A 23,608-nucleotide genomic window follows, 5' to 3' on the forward strand; every position below is an offset into this window, starting at 1 on the left:
TCGGCTGAACTGAATTCTGGTGTGATTCAAATCCATATGTCAATGCAGGCAAACCGGAGACTGCTCCAAAAGCAGGAAACAAAATATAGAGCAGGGTATTCTGAGCAAGTACAGCCAAAACAAATGCATATGTCTATTGTTAGAGGGAGAAGTGGCACGTGGTCTTTTACCAACAAGAAAAGTGAAATCCTACAACTAAAATCTGATACCACTCCATTTTTGTTCACATTTTGTAAAGAAATAAGTTGCACTTGTTGTCTTCTTCAGAGGTTTTCATGTAGTTTCCAGTGGTTTGTGATGCAGCGCCACCATAGGTAAATGGGTGAACAGGCTTTTCAAAGGTTTGGTTCATTTGACAGTGCAGCGTGAAAATGAAACAAACCAGCTGGAAATGTAATCAAATGTTGCAATCTTGGTCCCCAGTCAGTGAGAGTCTACCAGACTATCAGGTGTGGAAACAGTCTAATGGTTGCTATAAATGACCAAATTCTGCAAAGACTGATGCAGGTCATGGAAAGGTGAAGATTTGAGGACCAACAAAGCAAGTTTATCAAAAACCCTGGAAATGTAGTAGTTTTAAAAATGTCCTTTTAAAACTACAAGAGTTTTAAATGACATAAACCAAAAAAAAAGTAAAATGTCTTAAGAACGATCATTTCAAAACCATCCATACTTTAAGCAGTGATATTATTTGTAAGATATCATAAATACAAATGATGCAAGCAAGTGATCCTACTCAAGTGTATGCAAGTTCATTGCCTAATAATAAAACCGAACTTTGAAAACTTCAAAACTCACCATATGGAACAGGTTTTGTAGGGGACACAAGCACATCTTGTTTTCCATGTTGCAACTTTTTATTTGGAAACAAATCTTTCTTACTTTATAATGAGTGTATCTCTACATTCTCGAAAAGTACAGTTTGTTTACATATTCAGCATTTGCAGAATGTTCTCTGACCACTTAGATGAGTTACTGCACCAATACACAGAAATCAACAATGCAGTTTCAAGTTTCAACAGCATGCTGACATATAGCATCATGTAGAAGCTGATTGGGAAAGAAGACATTTAAAATTGAACACATTTAAGGGACAGACAAGCTAAAGAACTCCCATTTAAGATTGCAAAATTAAGACCTTATGCATCATTGCCATTCTCCAACATGAACATTTATTTTACAACTGAAAGTCCAACAACTAATCTAAAAGAAGCTTAAATGACACAGATATACTCAGATATTTCTTTTGGGATTGTCAATGTTTCAACAACTAACAAAATGAGAGTGGAAATGTAAAATTATAGGAAGAGCTGAATCACTAAAATCCAGTGAACTAAAACAAATTGGATAGAACTACTTTGCAGGTTGCAACTTATTGTTGAATCAGGAGAAAAAAATATTTAAGAATAAATCTTGGAATGTCTCTAAGTGAAATAACAGCATACTGTTTACACTGAGCAAGCAACCACCTAATTGGCAAACAGTAATAGGAGTTTTACTTCAATAACAGCAGCATTTTCACTCTACCTTTCTGGTTTGCAAGTAAACAGCACATATAGAAGAAAATATCTGAATAAAAGTATGAAAGATATAGATTTTACCTCTGCCTGTCCTTTATTTGCAATTTTCAATAAAAAAACTGAAAATATGTTAAAGCTGAAATATGCAGACTATCAAACTAAAAGCTAAAGAAAAAAAAAAACAATATAACGTCTCTATAACATTGTTTTCAGTTGCTATGTTGCTCCTTTAAATTACCAGCTTCACCCTAAGGTATAAATCAGGTAATAGCTTTAAAGGTATAGAAGTAATTGATAGCTGCACATAAACTTAAAAAACTGAGGTCCCATTTTCTTTTTTGGTGAACCACCCAAGAACTAATTCCTGCTAAATATCTGAACTACATGCCAAGGCCTCGGAGCCACGCAGTCTGTTCTTCATCCAAGCAATACGACTGACACACAGGAACACAGAAACCTCGCTCCGAATACTTTCTCATCCAGTTCACTCGAAGTTCTAATACTGCCTGAAGACGATCGATTTTACATCTTAATGTTTGTGTTTTTGTGCTTGAGAGGATCACTGAAGCACACACATGGAGCTGCGAGGGGTGTTGGCTGTCCTGGCTACGGTGTCCTGACTGTAGTTCACGATGTCCGCCTTCACAACACGCTGTAGAAATGGAAACACAAGCAGAGGGTTAAAAATCTGCTGCTACAATTTCATCAGATACTATTACTAAAGGAATCTAAAAACTGGAAAGTTGAAACCATGAACTTACACACTTCAAAAGGGAACCTCTCTTTTTCAGCATGACATTAGATCAAACTCAATGATTCCTGTTGTGGGTCAGTTAGGACTGCAAAAAATATTTCTATTTTGCGTAATGCCAGAAAAATTTTAGATTATTATTAATATTATTTCTTTTTTTTAAATACAGAAGGGCACATACTGCACATTTTCTTAGCACTTGCAAGATCTGCCTTTTATACGGCATGATTTGGTTAAAACATTTGGGCTGGCAAAAAGCCTTTTCATCATGAAAAATGAAAGAAAAAGAAAACATCTAAAATTTAATTGCCCACCTCTCCACTTACTGGAAAGGTAATGCCTGCCACCTGGCCGGTTCCTTTCGCCAATAAGCAGGAACATTTCAGATGATGTTTACATATTTGTTTGGTATAGCAGGCTCAACATCTCAGTAACATCTTCATGTGCTGTCCTTGAACTGCAGCATCATTTGAGTAGTCAGATCTGTGCATGTATTTGTTTTAGAAATGCATATTACAGAATGTTCAGCTAGTTAATAAAACTGCTGGAGTTTTTTGTTTGTTTGTTTTGATGCAAAGTCAAACAACTGCATATTTTTCACACAAAGTAATTCCATAATTTTGAATAAGGATTGTAAAATGTAACATTTAATGGGGGTTTTAAATGTGTACAGAGTGATTTACTACAGTTGCTGACTGTGGGAACATATGCAGCAGCCAGACATACGTGGCGTTGGTCTGACTCTGAATAAGCATGATCTCAAACTGCTGAGCTGTTTCTTCAACACAAGGCTCAGCATGTATGCCAGAAATTAAAACTGGTTGAAACAAAGGTCTGGGGGTACCTGAAAGTTGAAGTTACCATCAAGACAGGTCAGTAAAATATAACTGAATCACTTGTAACATAATGGCAGAGAGCTAATGAGTAATCAGGTTCTATTATATTTTTCTAGAGGTCATATCTGAACTACAGGGAACAGATTACCAACTACCGACTTACTGTGTCTGCATTACAGCAGAGTTTAGATCTACTCAGTAACTGAAGTGACATACTTTAAGTTACTGAAGCAAACAGATTTTGCTTTGCTGAGCGTTGTCCTGTCTAATTGGGCCTTCATCATGTGGGTAGTCCACCAGCTCAGCTTTCACAATCCTCTGAGCAGTGGATGAATGCAGAGAAGGAAAGATGAAAAACATAAAACAGAAAAATGGCAAAGGAACAGTAAGAAAGAGAAGAATGAACACCAAGTTTTAGTAAAGACAATAGATGGGAAATGGAGTGAAAATAAAATCCAAAACATGAAAAATAGCTCCAGTGGGCACAGCTAAGCCAAATAAACAAAATCAACAAGAAGCAATGTCTGTATACAAGCAGTACAAATATTTAAAGTCAGACACTAATGTACATCCATCCATTTTCTGTACACCCTTGTCCCTAGTGGGATCAGCAGGGGTGCTGGAGCCTATCTCCAGCGAACGTTTCGGGCGAGTGGCGGGGTACGCCCTGGGCAGGTCGCCAGTCTGTCGCACTATTGCACATTAGTTTTAAATAAATAATTATTAAACTAAGATTATTAAACTAGTTTAAATTGACTTTAACCAGGATAAAAAAAAGAACCTCAGATTAGAAACAGGATCTAAAATATATTCAGCTAATCATTTTTAACCAACATTTGAAACTCAATTGTTATTGATGCTGACAGGTATTACATATGACTTATTTGCTTCTCAATTCATTTTTTGGACTAATGCAGGCTGAGTTTTAGACTAAAGTCATGTTGCAGTACTCTATTCTTATTAGGGTCATTATTTCTTTTATTGAAATAAGTATATATTTGATGGCAGTTTTACAGAAGTCAACTTTTTTTCTGCATGACCACTGGAGATCAGTCCACACTGCTGAATTTCCCGGCTGCTTGTCAGATTAATGAGCCGCCGAAGCCTGGTGTCGGGGTTACTGAGTGATCTGCAGCCTCACTATCTGATCCGGCAGACAGAGAACCAAGACGGAGAGGGCTGCCAGGCAGATATAATACCGTCGGGGGGTTGTGACCCTCATGTTCAGCTCTCTAAACATGACAGCTGATAATGAGGCTTTGCTGGGCCTACAGCTACAACCAGGGCCATGACCTGCTCAGAGCCTCATCTCTGGATGCATGACACAAACATTAAACTCTGGCGTTCTTTAAAAATGCTCATACTATTTTTTTCTTGGAAGAGAAACGATGCACATTCCTTTTTTAATGCTCCATAACATGTATGGTTATTGCTTTTATTTCACTCCAGTGTTTCCCAAACAAAACAAAGATCTCAGTCTGCAACAGTTCTTTAGTAAGATTGTGATTTTCTTATTTAGAAAATGTGGGGGTTTTTTGTATTGTTTTTTTTTATTAAAAAAAAAAAAACTGAAAACACCAAATGCTGCAAGGTCAACAATTCATTCCAACCAGCTGGGTTTCCATAGAAAGACTTTTCATAGCTGTTATATGATGACTTGACTTTGAGTGTGGTATAATATACCTGAGATCTTAAGTACTTGAACCTGAGTGTCACTGTACAAATAGATCCTGCTGGGATAAACTGCAGTGATCTAGACTGATTTTGGATCAGTACTGGATACCACCTGGTTGTGTCAAAGTGACTTGGAATAACATTGATAAATTTTATAATACATAAACATAAGTTAATTGCATTAGCTGAATGCATTAAATTAATTTCAAATTGATCTACATTTTTAAAATGTGTTGAAAATGTAACAACTGGTAAACATATTTCTCTTAACCATAAAACAGATATTTGTAAAATGAACTGGTTTTTTGGAGTTTTTCCTTGTTTCCTTGTTTATTTGCATTGGAAAGACTCCTTGCCTCCTTCATGTTCACAATGGATTATTGAAGTTATACAGAAAAGATTCTATGTCCACACTGAAAGAACACAACATCTGAAAGTATTTTTTTTTTCTGGTGTAAATATGTTAGTACACTTGAAATAAGGCAAATCTAACTTACAAGTAACTTTTCAGTATAATAAAGGAGGTTGTTTAAAGTCAATAATTCCTTAAAATTGATTTTAAAAAAGTACTAGTTCCACTGGAAGATTTTTCACTTTTAACAAAAGATTTTTTTTTCCATAAGAGAAAAAATCTGCTAAGAAATCGTACATGATAAGATTTTGTGTTTTTGCAGTGCAGCTTTTACACCACCTGGCAACAATTTCTGACATTTACTGAAAAAAGGAAAGACGGACAATAGCTGATACGAATGATATGAATGATAATGTGTGCACATAAGTTTTTAAATGTCATTTTCTATATAACTCTGCTTAATTGCACTCAGTCCCCAGCCCATCTGCCTTTCCCCTTTTTTTTCTTTTGGTACATTTCTGTAAGGCTAGCAGATAAGCAAGTGGTTCCTAGAGTGTTAATTTATAAGCAGTATGATGTTCTTCCTTTTTTTGTCCTAATTTTTTTAAAACTTCTTTTTCAATAAAAAAGACATTGATTAAGATATTCAATTGAAGGAATCCTTACCTCAATTTGCTGTGGCACATTCATATTTTAGAAATATTTGGCTATAAAAGTAATCTTGACTTAAACTCTATAGTTGTTTATTTGAATTGCTCCATTTTTTGGTTCATGTCAGATCATCTCAACCCTTTTCCTCAAGGTGTAAAGTGGATTCAGTCAGTCACCCAGCCTGATTGGTCTGGATTAAAGCACTTTTCTTAACTGACAGAACTATCAAGGGAGGGCTGGGAGAGGAAAGTAGATGGACAGCTCTATTAGTGTGTAGCCATTTTCTGTTAGTCAGCAGCCCTGTTGGTGATGGGAGTGGATCTTGGGAATTTGGTCAGTCCTTCTTCTATATGCGCTCCCTTCTCTGGGGGTCCTGACCTCTCTGTAGCCCCCATGCTCATCAACCACTGCCCAGCCAGTGTGGCTCCAGCCGTTCATATCAGACCCAGGATTAATGCTTCAGGGGGAGGTGGCCTTGTAAATCCTACAGCTGCCACCATTGGGCACCTTTGGCTGACTGGCAAGCGGAGACCCCGTTTCATCCTAAAACGGTGGGAGATAAGCTAAATAAATCAGACAACCCGCCCTAACCTCCTCACCCTTACAACTGCCTACCTTTGACCCCGGACTTCATGCATTAATGCGGTCAGCGTGGTTCTATTTACAGAAGGACCGCGTCAATGGTAGAAAGATCATCACAGAGGAGCAGACGTAACAAACTCATGGTTACACAACAAAAAGTACAAAAAGTCAGGGTGTGGTAACCTTTGATGACCTAACACACTCTCTGTGACCTCCCTTAAGTTCAAGCATAACACAGAATACACAACCCCTTGTTAAAGTATTGATACCCACTTAACTTTTCTACATTTCATCATGTTATTGCAACGAATCTTAATGTATTTTGAGGAATTTCATGGACCAAAACAAAGTGGTACATAGTTCATAAGTTGAAGGAAAATGATGAATGTTTTTCCAATTTCTTGCACAACTTAAATGTGAATTTTATTGAACCTCCTTTTACTCTGATACTGTAAAACAAAATTCAGTGCAACCAACTGGCTTTTAGAACTACACTTAATTAGTAAATAATGCAGTTTGGTGTTATTTACGTGTCTGTCTGTAAGCAGTTTCCTACTCAGTTGTATACTTGTTATTAAAATGTACTGTCACTTAGAAAATAAACCTATGGAAAACGTAGTTGAATAAAGGAAAATGAAACAAAATATTAATTTTAGTATGAAAAACAAACAAAAGTGGACTCTATTCTGTGATTAGGTGACTGGCTGCACCACATCTTATTTAGCAGAATCAGAGTAAAGGGGGATGAATACAAGAGCACAGCAAACCATATTCTTCAGACTTATTTGCAAAATGTTATTTTTTTTAAACCAGCTATCATTTTTCATTCAACTCCCTATTATGCACTACTTAGCATTAATCACCAAGGGTTCCTAGGCAACAGACCAGGGTGTTTTATAACCTTATGGTCATTCATGAATGTTATTATTGTTTCCCCCAACAAATCAAGAAACAATACAATACTGAAGCTGGTTTTTGATTTCCCAGTGAACTAAAGGGACAATTAATTTTTTATGACATCCTGACAAAATTAGGTTTGTTAAAATCTGAAACACTTAGAAGAATCTGGACTGATTATATAATATTGAATACATATTCTTTCAATTGCAGTTTGTGTTCAGTGATACAGTAATTAATAGCATTCCAAAGTGTTGAAATTTTACAGCTTTGTCTGACATCCAAGCCAAACCCAGTCCAACAACCCTGGCTCCGGTTAAAACCCAAGAGTCTAGTGGCTAAAACACTGTCGATGTAATTGTCCTTTTTAATTTCTGAATGAGTGTGTTTGCCAGTAACTCAAAAAACAAATGCTCACTGTGTTAGAAAAAACATTTTAAAATTATAAAAATCATGAAAAGCCCTTTTTATTTCAGAAATCTGGTTTTTCACACCCATACATGGCTGGAAAATTATATAAAATTTAATACTTTTAAGGACTACTAGAATCCTTGATCACATGAAATCTTAATGAAGTGCAGATTGTGGTTGTGCCGTCACAATATGTACCAAAGTCCAAGGGGTATCAATACTTATGCAACGTATTCAAGTACAAGAAATATTTGGCAAAAGAATGAACGGATTTGGTGAATTACTCAGGAGTAAATAAGAATTTTAAAAATATATATGCTTATGGCTCACCTGGGACTGCTCTATTTCTGCTTTATTTAGCTTGATACCAAGAATTTCAGCTGCTACTCGCTGGAAACACAGAAAAACCTTGAGAAAGACAAAAATAAAAATAAAACATACAAACTTTACTAAGAAACACTGATCATGACTCAAAGGAGGGTTTTACAAACCGAATCCCCCGTCTTGGCCGATACGAACTGACTGATGAGGCCATTCTCCTGGCACAGGCGCTGGTGTTTGTCTGCCTTTATGGTCCTCATGTGCTCCAGGTCGACTGCAGAGAAAAGACGCCCTAATGTGAGAAATCTTACAGAAGATGGATGGATGGATTTATACAGTGGTTATAGAGCACTCTCACCGGGTTCACCGTAACATATCAGAACATAAACAGAAAGGATAACTGTTTACACACGAGTTAAGATGGAAGACGTCTGCCTAGTGTACAGCGGTGGTATACATAAAGTCACTGCAAAACAAAACACATTCCAATAGTTATGTTCAACCCAAGTCATCTTCTGTAAAGGGCTTTGAAATTATTTATGGCAGAAATTTCAGAAAAGGAATGAAAAACTTTGTGACCCAGAGCCCCCATTCCCAGCTGGTGTTAAAGCTTGATGTGACACATTCCTTGGTGTAAGTTTAGCATGGTTCTACCCTAAAGCCATGAACCTCTTTTTGACCCGAAAAAGAAAAAGCAGCCTATCTGTGGAGAAAATCATAAGGAACAATACATGAATGACCAAAGACTTGAGGCTACACTCATATTGAGAGAGTAGATAGAGAAAAGAGTTTGACTTATGACCATCCTGGGCTTTTAAGGTGAGCGCAAGGATCCAAGAGCTGAGACCATTACCTACACACTGATCCACACTGAGAATGCACAATGACAGCATCCTTTATAGTTATTGTCAAGCTATTCCTGTGTCTTTAACTTCTGTGCAATGACACTGAGAGCTTTCCTGCTCTTTTTCCCCTCTCTAAGGGGGTCATGCAGGGGTCGATAAGGAAGGTCACCTGGGGGTCCTGCAGCTGAAAGCAATAGCTTCACTCTTTATTTCTGGCTTTGTGCAGGGAGCTGGCCACGCCCGGTATCTGGTGCATACATGTCTGTGTTACCTGGAGGAGGTCAGGCTACTGTAAGGTGTTGCATTTCTCTCGCCCCGGCTCTGAGTTTTAGTCTTTGTGTGAGGTTTCATTGAAGTTGTCAAGGATTTAGCCCGTTCTCATGGCCTTCAGAGTTTTTGTGAATATGTGTATGAGAAGATGGTGGGAATAAAGTTAAACTCAGAGAAGGGTAGTTGATGCTGAGCAGGAAATATAAACTGCAATAATTTTATAATAATGCCTTAGTCAAACTCAAGTAATCTATGGAGAACAATTTTACCCATGAAGCCTTTCCGATAACTACTCAATGTGACTGTTTAGTTGTGCATAAACATTGTTACCTCTCACAGCTGGTTATCAATTCTAGTCATTGCCAGAGGAGACACCCAGCATATAGCAAGACGTAAACGGTGTTAATCCTTTGGATCCTGTGCACTTGGAAAAGTTATTCATCATTTGTCGCAGTCAGATTAACCAACATTAACACTATACTCTGTGAGCTAGGGAAGACCCATCATTGTTGGGTAAATGGAGTTGTGTTTGTAAATTCAACCCACAGAAGTGTGCATCGATGGGAAGATCTAAGCTGCAGAGAAATCCTGAAACTAGTGCTTCATCTGGTTTTATAAAAAATCAAGACAAGACTTTATATTTTACACTCACATGCTATGGCAAAAGAGAAGAAAAGACAGAAGATCATTCTGTAAAAGAATAATTAAGAGAACATTTGAAATTAAATTTGGCATTGTCTTCTGTGACGTGTCATAGGCAAAGAGCTTAGAAAATAGTTTTATTAGTATTAGCATTTTGATTAGATACCAGCAATTTTGTACCAAAAGTTTTGTTCTGCATAAAAATGTACCACTTTAAAAGAAAAAGTAGCTCAATAGATTATATTATGTAGAAGAGTAGAAAGTTAAATGTGCAGCTCTAGAATGAGAATAAAGCTACTGTTCAGGAGTGAGTTATTGTAGAAATGTAGATGTTCAAAGTTAAATTTCTCCAAACATTTGTGAAAAGTCTAACTATTAATTTTGTACATGGTGAGATTTATTTGTCAAAATACTGTTTATCTTGATGGACAACTAGACTGCCATCATTTCTATAAATGGTAAGGATCATAGCCAATAAAGACTTATGTAGCTCCAATTAGTCAGAGAATAATATCTACTTTTGTACATAAAATGTTTTCTACGCTGTGGTCTGTGTAAACTGAATACAAGGCTAATCCTAGAGTTTTAGTGTTTTACTCCATTTTTCTCCCTAATGTACCCTTCTCTACTTATCAGGTCAAAACAATCTTCCTCCAATGATCTGGTTTCCCTCCGTTTCTGTCAAACTGTACATCAGCTTAACAACCTCTAGGAAGTGACTGCAAACACGAAATAAACTGTTTAGGCCTCCGAGCAAATAGAGATAGTAGAGAGGATCATCACTCGTCATGAGCGATTGCCCTCCCTCTCTCTGGTCACCATCAGTGTTTATTTAAACGGTCTTTCTGTGGTAGGGCTGAATTACCAGACAACGGTTAGAGATTAATATCTGCTGGATGAATTAGGCTTTTACCGTAAATAATTAGTTTGTTATAGCAGTGACCTATTAAAAGAGGGTAAGACCAAATGAGAGGAAAATATCTCCTCCATCAGTCAGTCTAATGTTGATCTCAGCTGAGCTCCTTCATGGAAAGAATTCATTCACTGGCAGAGTCGATTATCCTGAATCCCAGCAAACACAGATACAGGTTTTTATGTCTGTTGAATATTAGAAAATTAAGTTTATTCATGACCTAATTACTACTGATCAGAATAATCTTATTTTGTAGAGACAAAGCAATCTCTTGTCTCTGTCATTTTGATAATGAAAGAGACATTTAGAAGAGAAGAGGTTTATATTTGTAGCCATATTTTTACTAAAACCTGTATTTAGATAAAGTTTTTGACAGTTGAGCTAAAATTTACTATGGAAAATTATTTTTATTCCACAAAGTTTGTTTCTGATAGGAAATGAGACACGCCTATGTCAAAAGATAATAAGCAAAGGTCCAAGATGCATTATCTAAGACGTGTCTTATATTTAATTTTAATTGAGGTTGGAAGACCTCCTGTCTTTGCCACTTCAAAATATTAATATTACTTCAAATCACAAGAAATATGTTGGTCAAATTAAAAGATCACTTTAAACTCAAGTCTGCCAAGGGCATGAATTATGTTGGGCATGCACAACTGTAAGTAGATGAAAGACAGTAAAAAAATAAAGACATCCAGTGTCCATGACATTAGTTTTACTTTAATTGTCAAGCAGCCATCATCCTGAGGTGAGTGAGTCTTCCTAAGATCAAAAAGAGTGATAGCATTGTATTGCATGAGATTCATATGAAAGTTGCAGATGTATTTGAAGCATACATGAATGGCATACATGGTACACATATGAGAGCTGTGGGGCTAATGCTACAGGCTCTCTCTTTGAAACAGGCTTTATGTCAGCGACATAAATATATCAATGCAATATCACTATTCAGTCTGTTTTAACTGATGATAATACCTGACCAAACTACTACCCACTATGTTGTGTTGGAAGAAATATTTCAATCCACTCATCAAATATTACATAGCTCCATTTACTCTATTAATTTACTGAATTCAAAAAAATTAAGTGCCTGTTTGTAGAGCACATCCAGAATTACAATTATTGGAATAAAGGCCCAGTGAAATACAATGGAAAAGGTTTTTGGGACAGTTGTATAAACCTAGCATTTTATTGTTAAGATGCAAAAACTACTGTTATCAGCAGCCCATCAAAGTCTTATTTAGCATTTTTAATCTAGGCCTTCATAAGGTCTGAGTTACTCTGATACTTGTCTGGCTTAGAGCCATCTCCAGCTGATCAGATAAATTAGCATGAAAGTTTGGCACCACGTTTGGCATGCTACATTTTTAAATAAAAAAACATTGACAGATCCAGCTTTGGTAAAACTATCAGATAATAGGTAACATTGGCTAACCAAGCTGAAATCATAGACTGAATTGGACTAGATTGTGAAATCCTTGGTGTGTTATTCAAAAGCACTCTGTGATAACAGAAACACCTACTCACTGTTCTGCTCAGTTGGCAGTTGGGGAGCAATTGGAACAGTTTATTCAGTGAGCAACAGCTAGAGAATAAGCTTGAAATAACACAGTTAATTGCAGACAGCCCAGTTTTAAACCAAACAGCAGTTGGTGCGTTAGGGAGTTATGGGGACTTAAGGTGGAATGTATGAAGTGTGTGTGCCCCTATGTGTTTGTGTGTGTTAGTAATGGCTAGTTGTGAGTGTGCAGTCAGTCTCGAGGCTCTACAGGGTCATTTCCCATTAAGTGAAAGTTACAAGGTTGAGCTTAATCAACCCCAGGGGAGACCCTATCACTTCCAACATTACCTCACACTATGCCTTTAAAACCCTGTTGCCTCAATTTCCCAAAAATATCAACCATGAATCTATAGGCAAGGATAATCAACTTTAATACAGACCTTAATGGCATGACTTACAATGTTGCAGTCGAATTCTTCACTTAAATCTTCATGGACCATTGACTCTAAAAACATCTCTTAACAAATCTCCAGTTCTGCAGTTTAATAAGGCACAGTGAACCTTAAGGGTAGCATTAACCATTATGTGGTTGTTAAAGTTTAAAAGAGCTGTACAGTTTTTGTATAGCATTATTAGATGTTCCAAATATGTGAAAAATATTGTTCTGACATTTTTCTAAACTTAATATGCATTTTACTACATGGTATTATTTTTTTTTTTTTCAAAAGACAGATTTTAATGATATACTCCTTAGTGATGCTTGGAACTAGGAATAGGATGGTCACCAGTATCAAGGTATATCAAGGTCTCAACAATTTCAGTTTTTAAAAGGCTGAACCTTTCTACCATACCATTTGTACGGTTCAAAGTTCCTTTAATGAAATGTCTAGGAAAGTGCCAGAGACACTGAAGTATTATTCAGCTGTTTGGGGCATAGTGAGGCACTGACCTGCCTCACTTGCTACTGCTCAGTATCATTTAGCTGATAAAAACAAGATTGAGACACTTGCTCCTTACTATAAAAAAACAACAAAAATCTCCCTGTCTGAACATATCTATTGTCACAAAGAACAGTGTTAGAACTAAAGGTGCTTTAATGAAGAAAAAGGTGTTTTTATACTAAATCAGCCATGTTACAAGCTGCATGTTTTGTAATAAATGGGTTTTCTTCTATCAAGAAACCTTTATACAAAAATAAGGACCAAGGTTGATCAATGTTGTGCTTTCCTGTATTAATGTGATTTATTCAGGCTACTGTTTATTTGTGGCTGTTTTAAGACTATTATACTGTTAATAGATATAAATAACATCAACTGGTCTTACTGGAATTATTTATCTATCGCCTTTATTGAACTGCGATATGGTTTTAAAGATTTTTAAAAGAAAAACATAAGGACCTAGTTATTATATTTGACATTTACAACATGTTGAATATTAAGGCTTTTTATATAAATAGAAAAAAATATGGGGACTATTTTATTTATTCACTTTTTTCTCATGCTGGAGTTGCCACTTGATCCTATTTTTTACATTATGGTGTCTTATGCCATTTTCATTTTTTCCAATTCCTGTCACGTCTAATAAATTGCAAATTATGCTTTTCAAAACTAAACCACAATAAATTTGCCTTGGATATTTTTAGGGAAGAAAATTATTTCAATTAGATTAGACTATCTGCAAGTTTGTTTGTTGCATGAACAAACAGAAAACAAGCATACCATGAAAAACCTACAAACACTTTACAGTAAAACATAAATACAAACAATTAAAGTACAAGATATGGAGTTGAATGCACAATATGCCCTAAATATAAATTATTGCCAAAATGACTTTTAGAGTTGAAAACAAAACTTTGCTTCAAGTAATCAACTTTCCAAAACATAGTTAGCACTCCAGCCAGAGGTAATTTTTGTAGCGTGCAATGGCCAAAGAGGGAAACATTTTCAGTAGCTACAGCTGTGGAATTGAAGAAGTGTGTTAAAAATGTGCTTCTCGGTTGATCTATTGTGAAAATAGTACTCAGGGTTATCCATGATAAATAACCTTAACTGAATAATTAATCCAGAAATTCCAGAACAGATTCTCCACCCCCTTGCAACACTAAAAGTATGTAGTTTTAAATCATTTTTAATCATACGATTAGAATCTAAAATCATTCACTCAAAGTAAAACATGAGGCAAAACACCTAAAATCAAGGGATTTTGTTCATAGAGAACACTAAAGAGGTGTCTGTATGCATTTTAAGATCCATTAGTGGAACATAAAGTAACTTACCATGCAATTACACATTCAGTCGCATAAGTTTCTTAAATTTCACCACATACTTCAATACATTTTAAAGAGCCACAAAACATAACAATGAGTACATGGTCACTTAGGATGTTAAGTAATCCACACTCGTATATAACTACAGAGGTCTGAAAGAAGCCAGAGTCATTTTTCCTCATGTAAGATTAATTGTAAGCGGCATTTTATTCAGTCAATAAACTTTCTGGTAGAAGATACAGGAAAATGCTTAACAGTTTAAAAAGTCAGTAAAAGTATAATAAATCATCCTGATGTGATGTGTGATTGAATTAGACGCTGATTTAACTTTCACAGCACATGCGGCTAATAAAACAAAATAACTGCTGAATTTTATGTGAAGCCTTTAAATGACTAAGTCCAACATGACTCAAAGAGAGCTCTTAAAACTGTGGTTTTTATACCCAGAGCAGAATTATGCTGAACATATAATACATGCAACATAATGCAAAAAAAATGGCTACTTTTTCCCCCTTCTGAAAATTACACACTGGCGCTTATTTTCTCATTTGAGAAATGAAGTGAAATGACGAGAAGTTTCACTGATTTCTTCAGTTTAAGGACCTTTTCAGAAATCAAATAAGAGTCCATTTCATTAGAATGCAACAGTGTAGGTATTGTCTAAAGTTTGCAGTTTGTTTTTAAAATGCTGGGACATTTAATTTACTGCAGAAGAATCTGAAACTTACTGTAGGATAGCCCGAACAGCCAGTTATAGAAGAGGAAAGTAAAATTAGAGCAGAAATGCCCCTGCCCAATGTGGTAACAATTTTTCACTGACTTCAGACATTGTCTAACTTAATCTAAACGCGCAGCAGAATTATTAGAAATAATAATCAGTATGTTTAAGTGTGAAGGTAAGTTGATAATATTATCTTGGCTTTTCTGAATGAGTACAGACAGATGAAGTGCTGTTAGTTAGGCTGGGTGTTGTCAAGGAGAGCGAGGCCCGTGCAGGAGTCCTCGGGGGGTTCCTGACAGAGACAGAGCACTCTTTGTGTAGCGGTACCCCTGCCCTGGTGGCCTGAAACGGGCCAGCACTGTCGCGGGACTTGCTTTTCTCTAGGTCAGAAGTGTTCTGTCGACAGCTCATTGATCACAGATCATCTCGTCATTCGATCGCTGCTCGCCAAATGATGTGTGGACACAAACACACGTGCAAACACACACACATGAATTCACACTTTAAAGCATAATCAGATACTCCACGGCGGCTATTAAAACAATGTGGTCTTCCTCCCCGGTGAATGACTATATAGCAAAGTGTCCAGCGGTAGCTTTGCAGGCAGAGAGCGAGCTGGAGTGCCGGGCTGTCACTGGTATAGTAAAACATGGGGCCAAGGGCCTCGCAGGCTGGGTTTACGGGCTCCAAGGACTCATGAAAAGTGAACAAAAAGCCCAGTTCTGAGCCGACCGCACAAGACGCGGCCCAGGGTTTCACTGGCCATGTCCTCTGCTCTCTCCTGTTGCTGTTAAACTAAGTGGACTTTTATGGGAGAGCAGTAATGGTTGCTTCTGTGAGCCGGCACCATAACTATAATAATTATACAGGGCATGGGAAGGTTTTCAAAATTATATGCATCTCATCTCCATATGTCTATCTGTGATTATGAAATCTCCACATGGACATTGATGCGTTAGACTGGCCACAGATGTCTCAGCAGTGAACCCTAATGTGGAAAGCGTTCTGATCACAACTGCCTGAATAAACAGCTTCAAAGTTAAAATGTGAAGCAGAATCTAGTTTCAAAGATATGATGTCATATTACACATCATGAAAAACTAGCAAATATAGCAAAAAAAACTGTGGAAGACCTCTGTTGCTTTTTCGCATACATGTATAATATATGCCTGTGGATTCACATCAATCAGTTATTTGCCCAGTCCTGTGTCAGCACGGGCCCTTCCAGGAATTCCTCCATATCAATGTTGTGAAGCAGTGAAGAAATAAAGTATAGGCTGAGTGTGATGAGGGTTCCAGGCTGCACTTCGGTCAGGTGGCTAAGCTGTGCTGTGCAACTCAAATGGCCCATGACTTACCACACAAGAAGCTATTCGAAGACTGATCATCTACTGCATGTGCAACAATATTTGCTTTATGGTTGGCTAGAATGAATGAGGACTTTCCATGTTTCAACAGGAGTAAGAATCAAGAGAGACGAATGCAGGGTCAAAACTTTTTACAATTAAATCCCAGCACTTACATTATTCTGCATGGACAAACAGAGCAGAGCTGTAAATGAGAAAAACTACCAATACACTGTCTATCCCTTAGCCCCAAAAATAGAACAAATGCCTTAATTAACGGTGAGTACAAGTCTCTGCAGTAGTGATTTTACACTGATTTATAACCCACAGCATAATGGAGCTTTAATTCTTTATTCATCTCTCTCCATCTTGTAACCTGAATCCCCATTTCCCATCTTTCCAGATTTGCAGACAGACAGCAGCCTACAGTCAGTGCGGTTAGCAAGAAAATTTGATACACACATTCAGTATGACCCTTTACCTTAAATAAAATGTGAAGAGAAACAGGAAAGATTGGATTTGCTGTAAACTGTAAACATTCCAGGTCTCTACCCAACCATACACTACGCCTTACTGGGTCTATATGCTGTATATATAATGTTTTACAGCGTTGAACCTGTGGTCTTGCTGCCCACAGAGCAAAACAGACACTGCTGACGTGTTCATCCCTTCTATCTGGGATGGGGGGGGGGCTGTTGGGTATGAGTACTGGGCTTTTGTCCCACCACATGTCTATTGTGGCTAAACCTTTCCCCTGGGGGCAATTAGGACCTTTTAGTTTGTTGTAAGAGGACCTAAGTACGAGTGGGTTGAGCCAGAAAAAACATTTTTGAGCTAAACCAAAAACAGAAGTGCATTGAGCTCCTCTGCGCTCCTGGACTTCTGAGCATCTCTCTATTAAGAAATGTGCAGGCCTACACTGAACAGACAGGAACTGTGGCAGCTTTACAGGGGCAAAGAGGTGACAGGGTAGGGAGAGCTGGGGAGAGGGGTGGGCTTCAACTCCACCAAAGGCCAAGCCAAGAGGGCAAACAACTCAAGACTGACAATGTTGTTGGGCAAAGACATGCTTGGTGAGAAATGTGGAGTTAGAGGATATCCATGTTTTACTTGAACTTTCACACAGCTGAACGGAAACCAGGGGCGAGAGAAGTGCAACGGGCAACGGTATGCAGTGAGATCTGCCTTAGCATGCAGAAAACAAACACATGCATGTTGTTTAACACAACAGAGAGACAGAGCAATAAAAATACATTACTGTAAAGCAGAGGCGGCAACAGCTGAGGTGTTAGTCCACCCCAGTGAGAGATAAGCATAAAGAGTGGGTATAAGCGCGTGATTGAAAGAGTCGATGTTTGCACAAGGATGAAAATGAATGCACAAGTATGTTCTTAGAGATGTTGACAGATAGACGCTTGAGGAAGAAAAGAAACTACAAGAGCAAAAGAAAAAAGAAGGTAAGCCATCTTTAAGGGTGCATATTCTCTCAGCGCTGAGTCCTTATCTCTTAGATAACATTTCCCATGGCAGGCCTGAGTGAATCGCCAGTGAACAGTGATGGAACCACAGAGCAAAAAAAACATGAGTGATGAGGAGGGGTTAAGAGAACTGAACCCATTTAAGTCACCCAAATAAGGGCTGTGCAAGCCTGTGATAGATGCTCCAGAGTTCCTGAGGGAAAGAGAGCATGGCAGTGGGAATGGTGAGGGGTGGGGAGTGAGCGAGGGGTCCTGCGATCGCCACTTAATGAAAACAAATTGGGCTGACAAACGACACAGGCTTAATGTCCAAAAAGAAATATGTAAACTAAGTTTGAACAGTCACGTAAACCACTTCGAAGTAATACTCAAGTTTTAAATAAATGTATGCTACATAAGTAAAAGAAATATGCTAAATATAAATACATATTTATATCTAGAGTTCCAATGATAACTACATTTTCCATGTGTTTTTATAGTTATAATCTGACTGAAGAGGAAGTCAAAAACATGCAGAATGCATTTGACATAAAGAGTGACAGAATTCAACTTTTTAGAACTTTTGTAAAAAAAGAAATAAATAACTAAAAACTACACCACAGTTCCCTTGCATATATTAATCCAGTTTCTGAAAAGTACACTTAGATTTGAGAAATTACGGATTCAAAGTTAATCAAAATTTCCCAATTCCTACAATTATAAGCTCATTCAATCAGATTCCAGAGAGACTGATGTTTCTTTTTCCCCTTGACTTTGTATGGCATAGGAAGACTTTCCCCCTCCTTTTACTGTGCATTGCCAGTCAGGAGGCTGATATAAGACTACAAGACAGTTTCAGGTGAATATACAGAAGTGTGGTCCATCACTCTGATTAAGGTAACACTGTTAAAAACTACAGTGAGCAAGTTATCAAAACCGTGTCTGTTAACCAAGCAGCTGCAACCGTGACTTATTAACCAACCAATATTATCTTGGCATGCTTCTGTTCCTCTATGTATCAACATTAAAATGATAGTAAATATATCTTATCCATTCAAGTAGCAACAGGAATAATTGTTGCTAATCTATTTTAAATAAAAACTTTAATGATATTACACTTTGGTTTTTAATTTTTGGATAAATACTGTAACCCTGTAATGTTTGTAAGAAACGATAATAATAAGTATCTTTACTTACCTAAGAAACCCTAAGTTAACCCTATTTTTAATTAGGGTTAACCCTAAGTAATCCTAAGTAAAAATACTATCGTTTCTTACAAACATTACAGTGATCTATGCCTACTTTACTATAAAGTTATTGTGTATCATACAGAGTTGCATGAAGCAGCACTGTAAGCACATTTGTAGTATGTTTGGATAAACTGAGCACTCTTCCATTACTAATGTGTTCTCAGAAACTTCACAAGTGTGTTTTTTTAATCAAAGCATATGTGTACGTTTCGATGCATGTGCATAAATAATGGTGTGCACACACATGTTCCCTCAGAAATCTGTTTCAGTCTGAATTGTTACAAGCCATTATTTAACAAAAGACTCAAGCCAGCATTTAGAGGCAAGAATGACACCGATGATTTAGTTACCCTAAATGATTTACAAAAACCAGATTGCAGTCACAGTTATTCTGGAAATGTATTTGTTATCAGCTAACAGAGGTAATGCCAGTAATAAAACACCATGGTGTAATACCTCTTAAAATACCCCAGAAAAACTCCAGAAAACCCTCAAATACACAAACCCTCAAAAACACAAAAATATTTATTTTGACTTGTTCATTAAGTCTCACTAAGAAGTTATACCATCTACAATCAATGTTTTCCTTAAGTTTAACTCATTGAAAAGCCTATAAAAACAGCCAGAGTGGTTAAACACCACAATCTCCCCAGATAGGAGCCCTCACAGAGACATAAATCTGAAGTGTTTTGCTAAGCTCCTTGTTATGGCTGTACTTCTATTTCAGCAGTCACAAACATGTTGCCTCTCTCTGTGCAACATCATGGGAACCATCTGAAATCTAAACTTTGCTTGAAAAAGAATGTGGTGTATTCATTTGCCCAACTTACTGTTAATGTCTGCCAAGGATAGAAGTTGGAGGCAGAGCAAAGCTACAATTCTTGGAGAATAAAAACTCACAACGCAGAAACGAGAAAAGAAATTGGAGAGCATACATTGTGAATAAAATAGAAGAAGTCAACATGAAATAACCTCATTGTCTGTGCCTTACTGATTTTAATTCTTGAGTCCACAATTAGACTTTCCCAGTTTACAAGTCTTTTAGGGTATCTGTCTTTACAGTTTGCACATGTAAAGGCTAAAAATGTTTGCCCATTTGTTAAACAATTTCAGTTCACAGCCCTCCAGTCTGACTGTGCTTAGGTTACACGATAGATCAGGAAGAAATCATCATGTGTGCAGTATTCATAACGCAAAAGACTGTTCAAAGTGCAGAAATTGTTGGTTAATACATTCCAGGTGTTACAAACTTGAATTTTACATGGTAATGCAATATGTAGGCAGATGGGCAGGGTCTCACATACTCCTCATCTCCCACTCTTTAGTGTTTTACAGGCTCCGAGATTAATTTACATTTACCACCATTTATCTTCCAAATCTGACAAGCAAAAGAAACACGTGTTAATCCTTGTTAATGAAACGCATTCCCACACAATGATGCTACCACCAACATGTTTCACTGTGGAATCGGCACATTCTGGGAGAGGTTGTGGTTTAAGCTTCAGCTTTAGTCTAATTTAGTTTTTAGTTTACGTTTAGCTGTACTTTTAGTTTATGTTGTCTTGTGCCTCTAACAGTAGCAGTAAGGTCCAGAATATTGTCAATAAATCTTCATTAACGTTTCTCATTTTTGCTCTTTTTGTTTGCCATGTCTGGTATTTTTTATGTACTGTGGAGAAAATTGTTAAATCTTGATCTCATGAGCTTTATCTTACTCAAAATGTTTCTTGTGTCCCTACATGGCTTTGGGAAAACATTCCAAACATGTTTGATATTTGTGTGCAAACAACTATGAACATTTTGCATTTCCTTCCACTTCACAGTTATGTACTACTGTTGGTCTATCCTAAAATCCCTGTAAAATTATTCAATTCTGTGGTTTGTAAAAAAAAAAGTTAATTTCAAGTCATCACATACATCACAAGACTCTGTGTCAAACTTCAAGATCCCTGAAAAATGACAGAGTCTTTGGTAGGGTTCAAAGATTCATGCAGTCTTGTAAAATAACTGATTATTCCTGAAGGTGCAATCTGCATGTGGTTTTGTTTTTCTTTTTTCAGCCTTTAGGAAAAAAAACAAACATGGACCATGAGCAGTACAGTAGCCATTAGGGTGAGACCGTAAATGTAGGTGGGAAGCTACAGAGCCTGACAAAGTGATGGGACTACCTAAATATTACAGTATGCACACTTAACCCACACATCTAAAATCTAGCCTAAATACAGAGGCGCCCAGAGCTTAAGCCAGGGTATCCGAAGTTGCAACGGATGTGAAGACAAGAGAATCTGCTCCAGACAGCTGAATTAAAGCATGACCTATGGTCCCTATTGAGTAACATTAGGGAGCTTTCAGTGTGCAGGCACTGCTCTGTTGACTGTTCATCATTGCTCGGGAAAGTGGACAGTTGCCATTACATGCACACACACAAATGCCTTACTTTACAATAACACAGCGGCAGCCATGACTCCACATTTGTCAAGAGGATGTTTAAAACGAGTCTTCATTATTGGTCTTTATTTTGGAGATGGAGGAGAAGGCGTGCAGACTGATAGGAGAAGAATCATCTGGTTAACATCGAGTTCCTCACCTTAAGCGACTACGTGGGACGGGATAGGAAAGGTGGGGGGTGTCGGGGTTGAGCAGACGGGTACCAACTAGGAGGGAAAGAATTGCTGATAAGCGGTAACCTGGGTCTGTTGGCTGAGGGATATTAAATCATAGTCAGTCACTCCCATGAGTTCACAAACACCAGCATTCCCATTGCTCTAAAACTCTCTTATCACACCAATCAGTTATCTGGATGCTCCAACAAACATGTCTGCTACCATCAAAACACTCACTCCTCCACATGCAAACACACACATGCAAAAAATATGCATCAGAAAGAAATTCATCCAGACAAGCTCAGCCTAACAAATCGGACCTAATTTTAGTCATAACTAATTGAAATAAAAAATTTGTATAAACAATATGAAGCACAGTTTTTAAAGGGAAGCATTGAACTTACAGTGTCTTGTAAAAGTACTGAAACCCCTTGAACTTTAATGTCTTTTTTGAGGGGCTTTTTTATGTCAGAGAAAGACAAATTAGTGCATAATTGAAAAGCTGAACGAGAGCTGCACACAGTTTTGAAATATTTTACAAAGTAGAAATCTGAATTTTTTAAAGGCCAATTATTGGCCTTTATGCCAATAATTTGTAAGTCATTTTCTATAATTAGAGTTGCATGTCACTACCAGCAACCATGGCTCAAGCTCAGCCAGACTGAATGGAGAAAAAAAATCAATTTTCAGGTCCTTCCATAAAGTCTGAGTTAGATTTAGGTTTGGACTTTGGGCAAATCTATCTTTCATTGTAGCTTTACGCTCTGAGCCACTTTTCTGCTGAGAGGTGAACTTCTGGCACACCTTCGTCTTTTGCAGCTTCTGTTTTTTTCCAGGATTTCACTGCATATAACTCCATCCACCTTCTGATCAGCTCTGACCAGTTTTCCTGTTTATGCAGCAAAATAGACCCCTCTTAGCATGATGATGCTATCACTCCATAGAGGAAATTCTATGTTCTCCAGAGTTACAATAGGAAACTTTTAGGCCACTTCACTGATCACTCTTTGTCAGTTTACGTAGACAGCCATGTCTTCACAGGTGTGAAGCCTCCCCATAATTTTTCAGTTTTTAGAAGGTTGATTGAACAGTCCTTTGTGAGATTTCCAAAGCTTAGAATATTGTTTTAAAACCTAACCTACTTTCTCCCTAAGCAGTGTGGTTTTATGAGACTGTTGGTCAGCCAAGGTTCTCTATGAAACCTCTGAGGTGTTCAAAGAATAGCTGGTAGGTGACTTCAAGGTTTTCAAGTTAAAAGTACAGGGGAGTGAATGTAAAAAAAAATAATAATAAAATCTTTTTTTTCCTTACACTTCACAATAATTCTCTACTTCATTTTGATCCATAACATAAAATATAATTAAAATACATTGAAGTTTGTGACTGCAACATGACAAACAGGGGTATAAATGCTTTTACAAGACATTGTGTCTGTAGGTGAATGTTATACTGACTTTTGTTGCCCACCAGGAAGACGACAGGCTGGATATCAGATTCTTCATTTGCCTTCTTCACCATGCTGAACCAATCCTCCAGGTTCTCAAAGCTCTGGTAGTTTGTGATGTCATATACTAAAAGAACACCCTTTACCAGAAAAGAAAAAGAATATTATTAGTTTTTTATTTGACAAACATGCATTAAATTATGGCAAAAAGGAAATAAAACATACATTTTTGTTTAACTTTATCTGAGCCAGTTTGATGATAAATATCAAATAAAAATAGAAACAGTAGGTGGCACTGCTTCTCTTTTTACAGTGAAGCACAGTCTCACTTAAGCACAGATAAACAATTTCCCAC

The 23,608-nt window shown here is 37.2% G+C and overlaps 1 protein-coding gene across 2 annotated transcripts in view; it reads right to left on the reverse strand.

Annotated features, from left to right (window-relative positions):
• Window positions 1-833: 833 nt before the first annotated feature.
• Window positions 834-23,608, reverse strand: part of rab28 (RAB28, member RAS oncogene family) — a 33,271-nt gene continuing 10,496 nt past the window's right edge. The window contains exons 5-9 of one of the 2 annotated variants that reach the window (XM_023329087.1): window positions 23,264-23,393; window positions 21,794-21,860; window positions 8,166-8,269; window positions 8,005-8,082; window positions 834-2,172 (exon numbers count right to left, since the gene is read on the reverse strand). In XM_023329087.1, coding sequence (XP_023184855.1) covers window positions 8,051-8,082; window positions 8,166-8,269; window positions 21,794-21,860; window positions 23,264-23,393 — 333 coding nt within the window. In that variant the 3' untranslated portion in view covers window positions 834-2,172; window positions 8,005-8,050. The remainder of the gene's footprint in view (window positions 2,173-8,004; window positions 8,083-8,165; window positions 8,270-21,793; window positions 21,861-23,263; window positions 23,394-23,608) is intronic. The other variant, XM_005802078.2, reaches the window with a different exon arrangement.

This window comes from Xiphophorus maculatus, chromosome 23, assembly GCF_002775205.1.
Source record: "Xiphophorus maculatus strain JP 163 A chromosome 23, X_maculatus-5.0-male, whole genome shotgun sequence".
Taxonomy (NCBI): domain Eukaryota; kingdom Metazoa; phylum Chordata; class Actinopteri; order Cyprinodontiformes; family Poeciliidae; genus Xiphophorus; species Xiphophorus maculatus.